The sequence below is a fragment of the Balaenoptera physalus genome (assembly GCF_965194825.1).
Source record: "Balaenoptera physalus genome assembly, chromosome: X".
Lineage (NCBI taxonomy): Eukaryota > Metazoa > Chordata > Mammalia > Artiodactyla > Balaenopteridae > Balaenoptera > Balaenoptera physalus.
The window spans coordinates 9,642,825-9,659,661 of NC_138903.1; the positions used below are offsets into that span (position 1 = coordinate 9,642,825).

The 16,837-nt window shown below is 44.5% G+C and overlaps 1 protein-coding gene across 3 annotated transcripts in view; it reads right to left on the minus strand.

Moving 5' to 3' along the window:
• ARHGAP6 (Rho GTPase activating protein 6) overlaps window positions 1–16,837 on the minus strand; it is a 497,891-nt gene that overhangs the window by 259,234 nt on the left and 221,820 nt on the right. The window contains exon 1 of one of the 3 annotated variants that reach the window (XM_082447004.1): window positions 7,210–7,457. The exons of the other annotated variants lie outside the window; for them this stretch is intronic. Within the exon in view, the coding sequence (XP_082303130.1) occupies window positions 7,210–7,254 (45 nt within the window). The 5' untranslated portion in view covers window positions 7,255–7,457. Of the gene's footprint in view, window positions 1–7,209; window positions 7,458–16,837 lie in introns of those variants that run through there. 3 annotated transcript variants of the gene reach the window in all.

Sequence of the window (16,837 nt, forward strand, 5' to 3'; positions counted from 1 at the left end):
ATCCTAGGCTTTGTAGAGGCTTCTTGAACAGTAAGTGGTCCACCATGTAAATTAATTGGTGGTTTCCAAACGTGGCTGATATCAGAATCACTGTTTCCAAGTCTAGGCCTTGGAGATTCTCATTTAGTGGAAATTGGGTGAAACCCTGAAGCCAATATGTTTTGCAATCATCAGCTGACGATGAGTGAAGCTTTGAACCCGCTGGTATAATCTATTATAGGTAAAAACACCTAGGCAGCCAGATTCATTTCCTCATAGATATTTATTTTGTGCCCATCCTGTACCAGGACCCATTCTAGGCAGTGGGGATATCGTGGGAAAAGAATGATTAGGTCCCTGCCCTGAATAAGCTTACACACCAGTAGGGAGAGTCAAACAATGTATAATGTACCAAGTAGTGGAGCAAACAATGAAGGCAGCATCTAGTGTGATATGATCAATGGTAACTGATGGGGTCAGAAGCACTTTGGAGAGAGCAGTCGGGGAAGGCAACTTTTTTTCCTACAACTTGCAGGATATAAAAAAAAGCCACACAAAGAACATCTGAGGCAGAAGAAACAGTAAGAACAAAGGTCTGGGGCAGGAAAGAGCTGGTCACATTTGAGGAACAGAAAGTACGCTAATGTGGCTGGGCAGTGGTAAGCTGAGGGAGGGTGTTAGGAAGCGGGGAGAATTATGTAGGACGACTTGGAAGGCCAAGGTCAGGGCTGAAGGTATTAGGCTAAGTGTAATGGAAACCAACCAGAGAGCTTTAAGCACTGAAATGTCACAACTTCATTTTCTTTTTAAAAGGTCCCAACTGGTCCCAGGACTGGAATATAGGGTTACCATGTCGTCTTAGTGAGGACAATGGATGCTGCAGGTTTGGATTTAGGTAACAGCAGTGCAGATGGGAGGAAGAGGATGAATTTGGGGAGTGCTGTGAAACAGACCTGGCAGGGCTGGCTCAGAGATTTAATGTCGGGGGGTGCAGGAAAGGGAGGACTCCAGGGTGACCCCTACGTGTCTGGCTCGGGCAGCTCGCCAAGTCGCCAACCATTTACTGAGATGGAAAAGACCAAGAGTGATACAGGTGAGGGACAAGTGAGGAATCAAAAACCCAGTGAAGAGTGCATATGACTGGACAATAATATCACAATCAAGTTGGGACTCAGGTGTATTTGGTCCAGGGTTATCACAATGCGGGGAAAAGGAAAAGGAAATAATAGAAGTTTACAATCAGAAAGGACTAGGCAAAGGGTAGCATTTGTTTTCTTATGATTGACAGATATCTCTTCCATGCAACATCCAAGAGGAATCCGATTGTTTATCAACTAGCAGTGGTGCTTAAGAAGTGTTTGGAAGGATGGGAGAGGTGGCTTCCTAAGGTGATGAGAGTTCCAGACCAAAGAGGCCACATACAGACAAAACTGAGTGCAGCAGAAAAGAATGCATATTGGAAGGTGGGGGCAGGTGGTTGGAAAGGTACCCATGATTAGTAGAGGTGCTAATTAAGGTGATTCAATAATCTCCCACTTATCTGTAACTTGCAAAATTTTGGCTTTCGTGAGGCGACAAATGACTAGCAAACAGTGTTATAAAAGTGAATTCTGAGCCATGCAGCAGGTCAGTACAAGTTCCGCTGAACTTCCTAAGATGTCTACACTGGCAGAGCTGATGGATGATAACGGATTCATATCAGCTCAGCCCTGCAACAGTGCCCATTTCTGGGTGTCTTCGGAATTACCAAAGAATATCCTGTAATCAACACCACTGAATTATTTAGTGGACTTAATGACTTTAAAGTCTTTCAAAATCGAATGTTCATAGAAAGCAAACTTGGAAATTATCATATTAAGACCTCAACTGATTTGGGTGAAGAAAGGCTCCCTGGCAGGGTAAGCAGCTTAGCCCTTCCAGTGGGTTCCTTAGGGAGGAGGAAACTTAAGCAGAGCAAGGAAACAGTCAGCATTTAATGACAAGGCTGTGGTCAAGAGCACAGATAGTGGGGCAACTGCACCAAACAGGAAGTGATGCCAGCGACAGAGAAGCTCAGAAGTAGACCGGTCCAAGGGACGAAAATGGCTGCATCCTGACATCCAGACGCCACGGGGAGATATCCCAAGTCGGAGTCTAAGCCCCCTGCTTTTTGTCACACCTCCATGAACAGAACACACATCACCCATCCACAGATTTATCTTAGCCAGCGGCAACAGGAAATCTTGTTTCCCTTTCAAAAAGGGGGTGAAAATAAGTGTGTGCTTCCAGGGAGATGCTGGGGATAATAGTATTCATAAACTGTTCCAAAATGCCTCTGAAGAGAAAAACAAATACCATATGCTAACACATATATATGGAATCTAAAAAAAAGAAAAAAAAAGGTTCTGAAGAACCTAGGGCCAGGACAGGAATAAAGACGCAGACGTAGAGAATGGACTTGAGGACACGGGGAGGGGGAAGGGTAAGCTGGGACGAAGTGAGAGAGTGGCATGGACATATATACACTACCAAATGTCAAATAGATAGCTAGTGGGAAGCAGCTGCATAGCACAGAGAGATCAGCTCAGGGCTTTGTGACCACCTAGAGGGTTGGGATAGGGAGGGTGGGAGGGAGATGCAAGAGGGAGGGGATATGGGGATATACGTATATGTATAGCTGATTCACTTTGTGATACAGCAGAAACTAACACAACATTGTAAAGCAATTATACTCCAATAAAGATGTTAAAAAAATAAAAAATAAAAAAATGAATAAATCAAAATAAAATAAAAAGATTAAAAAAAAATGCCCGATAATTTGTTCTAAAACTAACACTCATTCGGGACTTCCCTGGCGGTCCAGCGGTTAAGACTCTGTGCTTCCAATGCAGGGGGCGTGGGTTTGATCCCTGGTCAGGGAGCTAAGATCCCACGTGCCATGTGGCGCGGCCAAAACATTAAAAAATTTTTTTTAATTAAAACTAATACTCAGCGCAATAATTCACCTGAAGAAGTCACCATACTTAATTGCATGGCTTGTCATGAAATTAGACATCTGTCACATGATCTTGGTAGACAATCAAGGTTTGTAATATTTTGTTTGTGGTTAATGGAAGAAGGTATATGAGGACTGTTGGGAAAGGTAGCTTACGGTAATCTTTAACCCAGGCCAAGTGACCTGACTTTTGGGGGTCAACAAAAGTGGGAGAACACTGTTAAGGCCGTGATCATTGAAACTGGAGTGACTCATTATTCTACCCCCAGCACTTGTGCTGTGTTTGAGACTCCCTCTGAACCTCTGTGTTGGTCTCTCTCTAAAGTTTTGCATGTTCATTGTACAGAATATATATATATATAAAATACTCAGAACATTTACTGTGTCTTCTCTTTCTCGATCTTATTACACAGTAAATGTCACATCTTCTTAGAAACATACATGAAAATCAGATAGACCAGGGGGTCTCAGGCGGGAGCAATTTTGCCCCCCAAGGGACATACGGCACTATCTGGAGATACATTTGGTTGTCATAACTGGGGGTGACGTGGGGCTATGGTACTGGCGTCTAGTAGGTAGAGATCAAGGATGCTGCTCCACGTGCTACGGTGCACAGGACATCGCACAACAAAGAACTATCCTGCTCAAAATGTTCATTTTGCTGAGGCTGAGAAACCCTGAGAAAGACATAAAGATATGGCATTGAACTTAATGGATATTTAAATTTTGCGTTTTGTCTATACCAGTCCAATTAAAGAGCTATCTGGTCGTGTAATTCAACAATATGGATGGTTACGTTAAGTCACTGAAGGTACGATATTTGATTGTTGGTTTATTATGGTGACAAAAGAGGAAGGGGTGAGGATAATTTGGCTCATCTATCTCAGTTCTCTAAATGAGTCAGATGAGGTCTGTGGGATCACGGCACTTGGATAAAATTCCCCGTTCTGTCACCAGCTGCACCTGTGCCACCCTGAACTCCACCGCCCTAAGCTTGGATTTGTTTAGCCACAAAATAGAAAACGTGTCTAACCCACCAGCCGGATTTGAGGCTGAAAATGACACAGACTGTGTCCAAACACTTTGCAACTTGTAGAAGACAATAAAAATGAGAAACTGCAGTTTCTCTAGAAGTGCCGCCAGGCAATCATTGATTTGTGCATGTCACCCTTGACCCTCATACTCTAGCACCTCTGTAGCCCATCCAAATGCAGGCTGGCTGGTTCAGCGCCCTAAACATCTCTCAACTATGCTGACTGCTCTCAACCTCCAGCCCAGCTCGAGTGTAGGTCATCTCCTCTCATCTCTCCCTGGCCCAAGTGCCAGGATGCACTCTAACTTCTCCCCACCCTCGACTCCTTCCAGGGGCCAGAGCAGGATTTTCAAAATGCAAATCTGACCAAGTCACCAAAAGGCATCAAGGACGACACCCAGCTGGGAGGATGGAGTCACCATAAACTCCATGTGGGAAAACCGTGGGAGGAAAGGTTGGGAGGAAAACATTAGCTGCATTTTTGTTATGATGATAAAACAAGACAGTTGTGCTATACTTTGGGAAAGTGTTAAGTGATTTTATAAATGCAGGATGCTCTTATCTACTTAAGTGTTTGTATTTCTCTCTTTGTGACCATTAGGACCATTTAAAAAGATGAGTGAAGAGTTCATAACAACTCTTAACATTTTCACTATTTAATCGTCTTTGGAAAAGTGACCAAATAGCTGGCACACAATAGGCACTCCACAAATGTTTGGTGAACGAATAAAATGTGAGCCACTGATTTCTTATATGCAATCTCACCTTGGACAAATGAAAAAAGCACTGAAGGAAGAGTATTATTATATACTTGCCCCTGGATTATATTTCAGAGGAGGCAAGAGGTACTGAGGACACATGGAGGATAATTCTTTTCGAGGAAGATACAGACACAAAAAGCCCGCAGGACTCCAGGACAATACACAGTGGGGCAAAACCAAGATGAGCGAAATAAGTGGAATATTTATGCTAAAAGGCAAAACAAGCGCTTGGAATGACCTAAACCACTGTAGGGGAAGCTGACGGAGAGTGCAGCATTAGAATAGCTCTTAAGCCATAGAGAGTTATGTTAATATGAAAAACAATGGGTCACACTTAATAAAGAACATTCTTTTGACTTGTGACTGATACCGTGCTGCTGGATGCTGCCGCTTTATCATTCTAAAGTATGCATAGGAAACTTCAGAGGACCCAGTGACTTCTTCCAGCTTGAGAGCCAACATATTCCCTCTGGAATCTTCCTTTTAAGAGTCTTAAATCAGAAAATATGTATGTGGTGATCTGTGCTAGAATAAAGGGCTATTTCATCAGCATATCTTCAGAGTGCAAGAGGAGACATTAACATCAGTTTGACTCTAAGTTTATGCTTTTAGGAGAATGAGACAGCTGACTGAAAATAATTTTTAAATTGTTTTGTGATGCATTGGATGTATTTGCATAATTGAGGCAATAATCATTCATAGAATGAATAGACTTTTTTTTTTTTTTAAGGAGCCAGGTATCACCTTTCCTCCCTCACCTTGTAAATGACATTGACACCTCAGATTGCAAATTAAAGGGCACCAGCACACAGTTCAAAATCTGAAAAAGGTAGTGCGGTGAAATGCTGATTAGACATAAAGAGCACAGACTCTAGATCCTTCAGTGCAAAGAGACCTCTGCCGAAAACGGGTTGTCCTGAATACCGCTTTAAAAGGCAAATCGTTGAGCCATTTGTGTCTCAAAAAAACAAAAACAAAAACAAACCCCACATACAAGCATTAGTAACTTACTAGTGTCTCACTGGGCATTTCAAGGCAAGTAACCCTGGCAAAACTAGAGAACGAGCCATCATACGTTCCTAGAACGTGTGCCTGAGAAGGAACCTTAACGATTTTCTAACTCAGGCCCTCTTTTTTTCCAGCGCAGCAAAGTGAAACCGCAGAAGTTCGCAGCGAGCACCGCGGCCCACCCCCGGCTGATCCCGGACCCCACTCTGCGCCCCGGGAAACAGCTGGGGCAGCCCGGGGACCTCTGCACCTACCGCCCCTGTCCACCTCGACTCCTTCCGTGAAAACTTTCCTTTTTTTAATGTGGAGAGTGCATTTTGGAGGACACGAATTCCAGACAGATAACTGTCTCTGCCTTATTATCAATGTTGATAATTCTTAAGTTTCTGCCTGCTTCCCTCCAGTTTTGAAAGTTGGCACCCAGCATGTCCAATCTCAACAGTGAAAATCATGTCAAGGAAAACTCAATAAAGTAGCAGATGCCAGAACAACTACAAGGCTCCGCGTCAAAACGACACATCTTAGAAATGTTCAAAGACTGGGGTAAACTAACAAGGACGCCTGCCGGCTTCCTGGAGGCGGCACTCAGAATCTTCAGAAGTAGCACTCATTCCTCAGAAACATCTTCAGAAGTAGCACTCATTCCTCAGAAACATCTTTATTTTCATTCTACTTTTTTTTCTTAAGTCTTTTCTCTTTCTCAAAAATAAACTCAATCTCGAATCTGGATTTGGTCAGTCGGTCGTTAACCTTGAAATCTTGACTCCTTCTTTAAAGGAGGCAAATCCCACGAGCTTTTTGTCCGGTGTGTCCTGCGGTCCCCAGCGCCCCGTAGTGCCTGGCATACAGTAGGCCCCCAATAAATGTGGAAGATTTGAGTCAACAGGGAGAAGAGAGGCCACCGACACAAGACCCCCTGCCACCTTCTTATATTAATCAGAAAATGTGCAACACTGTGTCCCGCTAAACTCCCTGGGAGTTTGCTCCCTTTCCAAGGAGCAAACCCGCGGCACCCCAACCCGCCCTGCAGCATTTCTCCGGAGGGTCCACTGGCCACACGCTGCCATCACCAAGCGGCCCTGCCTCCCGTCCACTTCTGCAGGGCATGTGACCAAAGGTTGAGCGGGCAAACCTGGGCCCAGCCCTGGGAGCCCCATTTCTCAGCCCTGGCCAGCGAGGCGGCGGCAGGGTCCGGCCCCCGGCCCCAAACGCAGTGACCACTGTGCGGGGCAAAGGACCACGGGCTCCGGGGATGGGGGCTCCCCTTCTAAGGGGCACCTGAGTTTCTGAGCAGATGACACTCGGGGTGACGCACGCGGCACTCTTCACCCACCCACCCGCCATACACACCGAGGACCTCTGGGGAGCCACGGATCCTTTCAACCCCGCGCTGTCGCCTCCCAGGCCGGCCAAGTGGCGCCCCCTGTCGCCTCTGAGCGCGCCGGGACACTCACCGCGTAGTGCAGCTGCGGTTTCTCGCGGTACACCGGGTCCCCCATGTCGCCACCGGGGAGGAGTGGCGGGCTCCCGGGCGCAGCCTGGGGTCGTGGCGCCTCTCCGGGGTCCCCCTATTTTACCGCCATCCTGGGGCAGCCCCCGGACTCGAGCCCTGCTGCCTGCGCCCGGAGCGCGGTGCAAAGCGTCCCGGGCACCAGCGTCCCGCCGCGGAGCCGGCGGGGACAGGGAGGAGGCGACGGCGAAGGGGAAGGAGGAGGAGGAGGAGGAGGAGGAGGAGGAGGAGGAGGAGGAGGAGGGAGAGGCCGAGTCAGATTCGATGGGCGGGCATTTAATTCCTTCCGCTCCTGGCTGGCCCCAGTCGCGCCCGCCGCCGCCAGCTGTTGGGGGCTACAGCGACCGAGCGCGCCCACGACAGGTGTCAGGGCGGCCGGCGCTCCTAACTCCTGCCACCCCGCCCCTGCCCAGGCCCGTGGGACCCGGGATGCCAGGGCTGGGGCTGCTAAAGCCTTCAACACCAGCGAGAGGGCGAGCTTGGGTTTCCAAGAAAGAGAGACTTTGACTAACTTCGAAGGAGGTGTGGGTCTGATGCCGAAAGACGATTCGGAACCAGCCCGGCGAGGATGCAGTTTCAGTCTTTGGTCTTTGGAAAGCCTTCCTCTGGGAGAGTGTCAGTGGCGGGAACCGTAGGAGGGGGCAAGCGGAGAGGGACCAAGTAATGCTGCTCGAGGGAACTGCTGAGGAGGGGCGGCAGGGCTGGAGGCTTGCGGGGCCGGGCCGCTTTGGGCAAACTGAGTCTCAGAGGGCTTGCAGGACCTGGGCGTGTCTAGGGAACCGGGCTGGAAGGGGGAGCCCTGGAAAATCTGCCCGAACTCTGCTAGAACTGAGGACTAGGGGTGCCAGGCTGGACCTGAGTTGGGGGCGGGGTGCTCAGAGCCCTCCTTTCTCTGTCTTAGCAAATCGGGAAACAACACAGCAAGGATTTGGAAATAGAAGAAACGTCCACGATTTGCAAATTCTGCCAGATAAACCAAATCATTTTAGCACACACTGGAGATTCACAACACCACCTAAAACTGGCCTCTGCTCCGCAATCCCCTCGTGGAAGCCTACACTTTAAAACATCGTGAAGAGTGCCAAGGTCCCTCCCCAGGCCTGATATTCTGTGATTTACCTGCAGCCTCTCACAAGCTGCATCCAGACAAAGGTAGGGTCTGGGGCCGGAAGTAGAGACTCCAGACCCTGTGAAATCAATCAATCCAAGCCCAAGAGTGCTGGCTATCTAGTGGAAGATGGATTTGTGGGTGGCCTGTGTCAATTCTTCAGGGTCCCACTATACTGGACTCCCTGCGTGGCCCTCCACCTGCTGGGGAGAGGGCTAGGAAAATAGGCTGCAGACCCTGTGTTTGAGTCCTTACAATTTGGTTGGGCGAACCACCCCACTGGCATAGAAGACTTTAAAACAGTTGGCAGCATAGTTGCAAACAGCAGTGAGAATGTGAAGCCAGGGGTGCAGGTATCCTAAAGAATCTACTACTAGATATCATGACAGTTCATCTGCCTGGAAAACTGTAAGATTATATCTACTGAAGCTGATCATATGCCTACCCTCTGACCCAGCAATTCCACTCCTAGATATATAGAGAAATGGGTGCCAATGGCCTTCTCATGTATAAGAATGTTCAAAATATCTTTAAGCAGAATGGCCAAAATGGAAACAATCCAAATGTCCATCAACTGGTGCGTGATGAACCAACCCTGGTCCCTCCATACAAGGGAATACATACTGCTTAGTGGTGAAAGGAAAATGCTACTGATAGACACAACAACACGGAGTATTCTCACAAATGCTGTGTCCAGAGAAAGAAATCAGACTCAAAAGAGGACGTACTGTAAGATTCCATTTATTTATTATGGAGTTGAAATTCACATGTTGAACTGAAATAGGCAAGTGTGATCTATGGTGATAGAAGCCAGAATCATGATTACCAAGATGGGGAAGTGGTGCTGACTGGGAAGGGGATACAAGGGAACCTTTTAAGGTTCTGAAAATGTTCTGTATCCTGATCTGTATGACAGCTACCCAAGTACACCCATATGTAAAAATTCACTGAGTGGTACAGTTCAGATTTGTGTAATTTACACCCTTCACTATGTGTATGTTATACTGCAATAACATAAAAATAAATTTAAACTCAACCCCCTGCCAAAATCAGGAACTTCCAGCCAGAGTGCTACCTGTCTTAAGAGAAAGTCGATTTCACCATTTGCCCAAGTCTCCTTCTCCCTGCAGCCTGCCTTGCACAGATCACCTTTTCCTCTGCGAAGTGGGAGCGAACCCACTCACCTTGGAGGCCCACCCTGCTCCCCGACACGTCCAGGCAGAGCTGGAAAAACAACACACTAAAGTCCGCTTTTCACTTTCACTCTGCTCTGCTGCTGAAAGCAACCTTTAGAGCTACGTCCTCAAAGGCCCTCAGAATGAGGCACAGAACCAGCACAAGCTTCGCCACACAGCATCCTTAAGAGAATGCAGCTGGAGCAGCCAAAGGAGGGCATGCATACACAAATGCCCCCATTTTGGGACCTCTGCTTCCTGCTGCTCTATTTAGAAAGAGGAACTCTCCAGCCTTAGGAGAGATCCTCTGTCATACCTGCCATTCAGCCCTCAAAGCTAAAAATCCCTTTTCCTACAAAAACTATTTCGTTATTAATATATATAAACAATACAAGGCGGGTCCGTGGATTTAAAAAAACCTTATACATAATCCTTTGATCATTACCCTTGAGTATGCCACCTCCATGTTAAAATTGGGTCATCTTAGATTTTGGTTTGTTTGTATTCTGCCTTTGAAAATTTTATTAAGTCACTAAACGGCATTATTGTAAGCCAAAAATAATCCATCGTTCCCAAACTGCGTACTTATACTTTAGGAATGACTACGGCCTGCTAGCAGGTTTCTTGCTAAATTGTCATTGCTAAGTTGGAGTTAAATTTTCCAGTGCGATAGGGTTGTTTTGCTCTGTGTTTGAAAGGTTTGAGGAGATAGGACAAAACATTTAAGAGAAGAAGTCATCAGTTCATGCTGCAAGACTCTTCAATTCACCTCCGAGTGAGTCACACACCTCTTCAGTTCTCAGTCCATTTGTTCAAGACTTGATAAGGGATCTAGAAGATTGTGCAGAACTCTAAGAGGTCTGTTAAGTCTTAAACAATTTAGTCATATGATATCGCTTATATGTGGAGTCTTAAAATAATGTTACAAATGAACTTATTTACAAAACAGAAATAGAGTCACAGACATAGCAGACAAACTTATGGTTACCAAAGAGGAAAGGGGGTGTAAATGAGGAATTGGGGATTGACAGATACATGCTACTATATAGAAAAGAGATAAACAACAAGGTCCTACTGTATAGCACAGGGAACTATATTTAATATCTTGTAATAACCTATAATATAAAAGAATCTGAAAAAGAATATATATGTATATATATATATATGTATGACTGAATCACTTTGCTTACCCCTGAAACATTGTAAATCAACTACAGTTCAATTAAAAAATCTTAAACAATTTGAATTCCACACATTATTTTTATTTGAATCTATTTCAGGGTATATTGTAAACACCACTCTAGTAACAATTTCTTTTTTGTACATCTCTGCTTCCAAGTATCCTTCCGATGTTATTTAACTATTCACTAGGTTACTTATTCAATAAATATTTTTAAGTGCATACAATTCACAGGTATTGTTCTAGGTCATTTAAACTATGCATTAAATGGCAGGTGGTTTTGCAATTCAGGTGTGATCTTTTGGGGTGATGGAGGGAGATAAAGAGAGCACATAAAACGTCACTTCAGAAAAGGTTGAAGTTCACGTCATTTACTGGTTAGGTTAAGAGCCTGCTTGGCTAATGTTCTCTTTTGGTTAGTCATTTTTTTTTAAATAAATTTCTCTGATGTTTATAATTTCCCCCAGAGGGGACTCAAAAATAATCTCTAGGAGTCCCTCTACTAGCATCACTTTTAAGAGAAAATATGTCACGCTAACAGTGGCATTTCCATGACTTCCTGTCCCCAAATATTACAGCACTTCCAGTACTGAAGGCTGCCCTTGCTGCCAGGGCATTTAAATTAAAATCCCTGTTTGTATTTACTCTGCCTGCCTATAAGCTGAGTTAATATTTTCCACATTTCGTGCCAACCCAAGGGTGATTACTTTTTTTAAGGAAAACTTTACCTAAATCCGTGGAAGCAAATTCAACTTCAGGGTGTAGGAGGAGCTGAAGGCCCACGTGAGAACTAAAATGCACTGAGATCAGAGGACGAGGCCCTTCTTGCACACCCAGCCCTGTCATTGTTGACAGAGTGGCTATGGGACCCTCCTGGATGGAGAACCTCTTCCCCCAAACCCACCTCCTGTACTCTTCCATCCTACTATCTTGTCAACCCACCTCCAAGAGTATTTTTAAATTTTTGAAACAGAAAGGTTGATAACATACATTGTGCAGCTAAATGAATTATTGCAAAACATACACCCATCTAACCATCACCAAGGTCAAGGAATAGAATATTGCTAGTGTCCCTCAGCTGCATTATAACACCCTCCCCCCCGACCCCAACCCAGGGGCAGACACTGCCCTGTCTTTATAGACTTCACTTATTTGCTTCCCTTTTATAGCAGGGTTTCTCCATCTCAGCACTATTGATACTTGGGGACAGATAATTCTTCTCCCCGCCCCCCAGCTTTACTGAGCTATAATTGACATATAGCATTGTATAAGTTTAAGGTGTACAGTGTGATAATTTGATACACATACATATTTTGAAATGATTATTGTAATAAGATTAGTTAATACCTCCATCACTTCACATAGTGAACATTTTTTTGTGTGTGATGAGAACATTTAAGATCTACCCTCTTAGCAACTTTCAAGTGTACAGTACAGTAATGTTAACTATACTCCCCATGCTGCACATGAGACCTCTCGGAATCTGTTTATTTCATAACTGGAAGTTTTTACCCTTTTTTTAAAAAATTATTTATTTATTTATTTATTTATTTATTTATTTATTTTTGGCTGTGTTGGGTCTTCGTTTCTGTGCGAGGGCTTTCTCTAGCTGCGGCAAGCGGGGGCCACTCTTCATCGTGGTGCGCGGGCCTCTCACTATCGTGGCCTCTCTTGTTGCGGAGCACAGGCTCCAGAAGCGCAGGCTCAGTAGTTGTGGCTCACGGGCCTAGTTGCTCTGCGGCATGTGGGATCTTCCCAGACCAGGGCTCGAACCCGTGTCCCCTGCATCGGCAGGCAGATTCTCAACCACTGTGCCACCAGGGAAGCCCCAGTTTTTACCCTTTGACAAACATCTCATTACCCCACTGCCAGCCCCTGGTAACTACCAATCTATTCTCTATTTCTGGGTTCAGCTTCTTTAGATTCCACAAGTGAGATCATACAGTATTTGTCTTTCTCTGTCCAACTTATTTCACGTAGCATAATTCCTTCAAGGTTTATTAATGTTGTCTCAAATGGTAGGATTTTTTATGGCTGAATAATGTTCCACTGTACATATATACACCACATTTTCTTTATCCATTCATCCATAGATGGACACTTAGGTTGTTTCCATATCTTGGCTTTTGTGAATAATGCTGCACTGAACATGGGAATGCAGATGTCTCTTGGGGATCCTGATTTCAGTTCTTTTGGATACATATCAAGAAGTGGGATTGCTGGATCATGTGGTAGTTCTATTTTTAATTCTAAATTTCTGAGGAACCTCCATAATGCTTTCTATAATGGCTGTACCAATTTACATTCCCACCAACGGTGTATAAGTGTTCCCTTTTCTCCATATTCTTGCCAATACTTGGTATCTCTTGTCCTTTTGATAATAGCTATCCTAACAGGTGTAAGGTGATATCTCATTATGGTTCTTATTTGCATTTCCCTGATGATTAGTGATGCTGAGCACCTTTTCAAATACCTGTTGGCCATTTGTATGTCTTCTTTGGAAAAATGTCTATTCAAGCCCTTTGCCCATTTTTTATTTATTTATTTTTTAACATCTTTACTGGAGTATAATTGCTTTACAATGGTGTGTTAGTTTCTGCTTTATAACAAAGTGAATCAGCTATACGTATACATATATCCCCATATCTCCTCCCTCTTGCGTCTCCCTCCCACCCTCCCTATCCCACCCCTCTAGGTGGTCACAAAGCACCAAGCTGACGTCCCTGTGCTATGCGGCTGCTTCCCACTAGCTATCTATTTTACATTTGGTAGTGTATATATGTCCATGCCACTCTCTCACTTCGTCCCAGCTTACCCTTCCCTCTCCCTGTGTCCTCAAGTCCATTCTCTGCATCTGCATCTTTATTCCTGTCCTGCCCCTAGGTTCTTCATAACCTTTTTTTTTTTTTTTAGATTCTATATATATGTGTTAGCATATGGTATCTGTTTTCTCTTTCTGACTTACTTCACTCTGTATGACAGACTCTAGGTCCATCCACCTCACTACAAATAACTCAATTTCGTTTCTTTTTATGGCTGAGTAATATTCCATTGTATATATGTGCCACATCTTCTTTATCCATTCATCTGTCGATGGACACTTAGGTTGCTTCCATGTCCTGGCTATTGTAAATAGAGCTGCAATGAACATTGTGGTACATGACTCTTTTTGAATTATGGTTTTCTCAGGGTATACCCCCAGTAGTGGGATTGCTGGGTCATATGGTAGTTCTATTTCTAGTTTTTTAAGGAACCTCCATACTGTTCTCCATAGTGGCTGTATCAATTTACATTCCCACCAACAGTCTTTGCCCAGTTTTTAATCAGATAATTTGGTTTTTTGCTATTGAGTTGTATGAGTTCCTTATAATTTTGGATATTAACCCCTTATCAGATAAATGGTTGCAAATATTTTCTCCCATCCTTTAGATTTCCTTTTAATTTTGTTGATTGTTTCTTTTGCTGTGCAGAAGCTTTTTCGTTTTATGAAGTCCCGATAGTTTATTTTTGCTTTTGTTGCTTGTGATTTTGGTGTCACACCAATAATTCTTTGTGGTGGAGGCAGTTCCCTATGCATCATAGGGTGTTTAGCAGCATCCCTGGCATCTACCCACTAGATGTAAGTATTATCTCCTTCCCCCAGTTGTGGCAACCAAAAGTATCTCTAGACATTGACAAATGTCCCCTAGGGGTGGGGAGGCAAGATCACCCCTGTTTGAGAACCACTGCTTTTTAGGAAGTTATGTATCCACCAATCTTAGAGCTTAGTGTTGCCTGCTTTCTAACTTCATATAAATGGATTCATAAGTATGTTTTTATTACATCTGGCTTCTTTACTCAACATTGTGTTTCTAAGGTTCTTCCATGTTATCATATGTAGCTGTCGTTTGTTCATTCCCATTGCTGTCTAGTATTCCATTGTATGTGTTTACCAATATTTATCCTTTCAACTGCTGGTGGACATTTGCATCCTTTCCAGTTTTGGACTACTGAAAACCACACTGCTTGAACATCATTATACATATCTCCTTGTACACATGTGCCTGCATTTGTATAGGGTGCAAACCTAGAAACAGAATTGCTGGGTCATAGGCATGCATATCTTCAACTTTACTGGACAATGTCCAACCGTTTTCCAAACTGATGTACCAATTAGAATCTTTATTTACACTATAGTATAAATAGACTGAACATAGTTTATATAAAGGCTGAACATAGTTTAGAATTGTCTCTCTTCTAGGTTTTTTCATGGGGCTACAAAGATAAAATTCAGGAAATCAAACTGCAGGATCAGGAAGGAGAGATGGGGAAGAAGCTTAAGGTCCTCCTTGTCCAAAATCATGTCTCTTGTAAGTGAAGAAAGACCTACCAGCCCTGCTAGGGTCATAGCATTGGGAATACCATTGCTGAGTCCGTCCACACGTATGGGTAAGAGCAATGGATACATCAGTTATGCTTCTGAGGGAGGACGTATTTTTAGGCAGAAGCCCAGCGTATAGTGTTGGAGGGGGGCGCGAATCTCAGCAAACTGTAAACATAAGTGCCTCTTAAGGAATTACCACTTTGCTCCACAGCCACAGTGCACTCCCCCCCTTCCTTTTAACCTTAACAGGGATACGGGGATGGGACGGATCCAAGGAAGAATGAAGCGTCCCATTCCTTTCTCCAGGTATATTAGAGAGAGAGAACCCCCAGCCTGAAGACACACCTGGTCCAATGACCAGTGACTGAGGAATTCCTATGGGTCCCAAGAATGGTGCCCAGTGCTGTGGTGACATAGGACAGAGAAGAGAGTATCACCTAGAACTCCTGCCCTCAGCCTTGATCCCTACTATAAAGAATATCAAGAAGGTAGACATCAACAACTGGAACTGAGAATCTGATGATCTATGGATGCAGGGAAAGAAGGTGAGGGAGGCAGGGTGAGACTAAAGTGACCATTACAATAGGTTCAGTCTAGCATCACTGGTTTGTCCTTTTCTTGCCATTTTGATATCTTCACTGAAGAACTGCTACTCAGTGCCTTGGAGCCAAGGAGAGTGCCCTACAAAAGTATCCACAGAGAGATGTTTCTAAAATAAATTTTCTATTTCAGGCTCATTACGCAAAAAAGCAGAGACTGTATTCCCTCTAGTTATGATTTCCCAAGAAACAGTTGGAGAGTCAAGAAACTACTTTTCATCATCTCCATAATCTAATGTTAGTCTATTGCCTCCACCCAACCACTTACAACCTCCTTTCCTCTGCGTGGTGTTGCGAGCGTGTAAAGCCTGCGAACACTCATGACACCACCAATGCTGCAGGTGCTGAAATGATTATCTGGAATGATAACGATTCCACTAATCACTGAGCACCTATGTCACTGGTCCTTTGTCCAACTAGATGCTTTGCAAACAGCAAATCTGGATCCTCGGAATAATTGTGTGAGGAAAGTATGATTATCTCCATTTTATTCATGAGGGTAATTCACTTGTTTTGCACAGCCGGTAAATGGTGAAGTTGAGGTGTAAATGAAGTTGGGTCCAAATCTCTTTGCAGGCCATTCCAGTATGTTTCAAAGTAGAGACTCGTTCATTAGATCGCTGTGGTGCCTTCTTATGAAAGGGGCAGGCAGACACTGTCAGTGCCCCACCCATATCTCCTAGGCCAGTGGTTGTCAACGGGCACAATTTTCCCCCAAGAGGACACGTGGCAATGTCTGGAGATATTTTTTACTGTCACAGCTGTGTGTGGGGGTGCCACTTGTATCTAGTGGGTAGAAGCAAGGGCTGCTGCTCAACACCCTACAATGCACAGGACGGCCTCCTGCAACAAAGAACTATCCTGCCTAAAACGTCAAGAGTACAGAGGCTGAGAAACAAACCCTTCGTAGACGTAAGAAATTCACCCTTCAATAATTTCCACTTAGGAGTACAACTCACACCAGCAACACATTTTCCTTTAGTGGAGTGGGTCTTGCGCCAAGGAAGGAAACAAGGAGAAATTCCCCCAGAGCAGAACGGTAGGGTCGAGCTTTGGAACCTACATGCAAGTGGGTTTGCACCCAACATAGCATGTCAAGAGGCTAGCAGAGAGTGTGAAAACTGGCCATTGGTGTGATCAACACTAG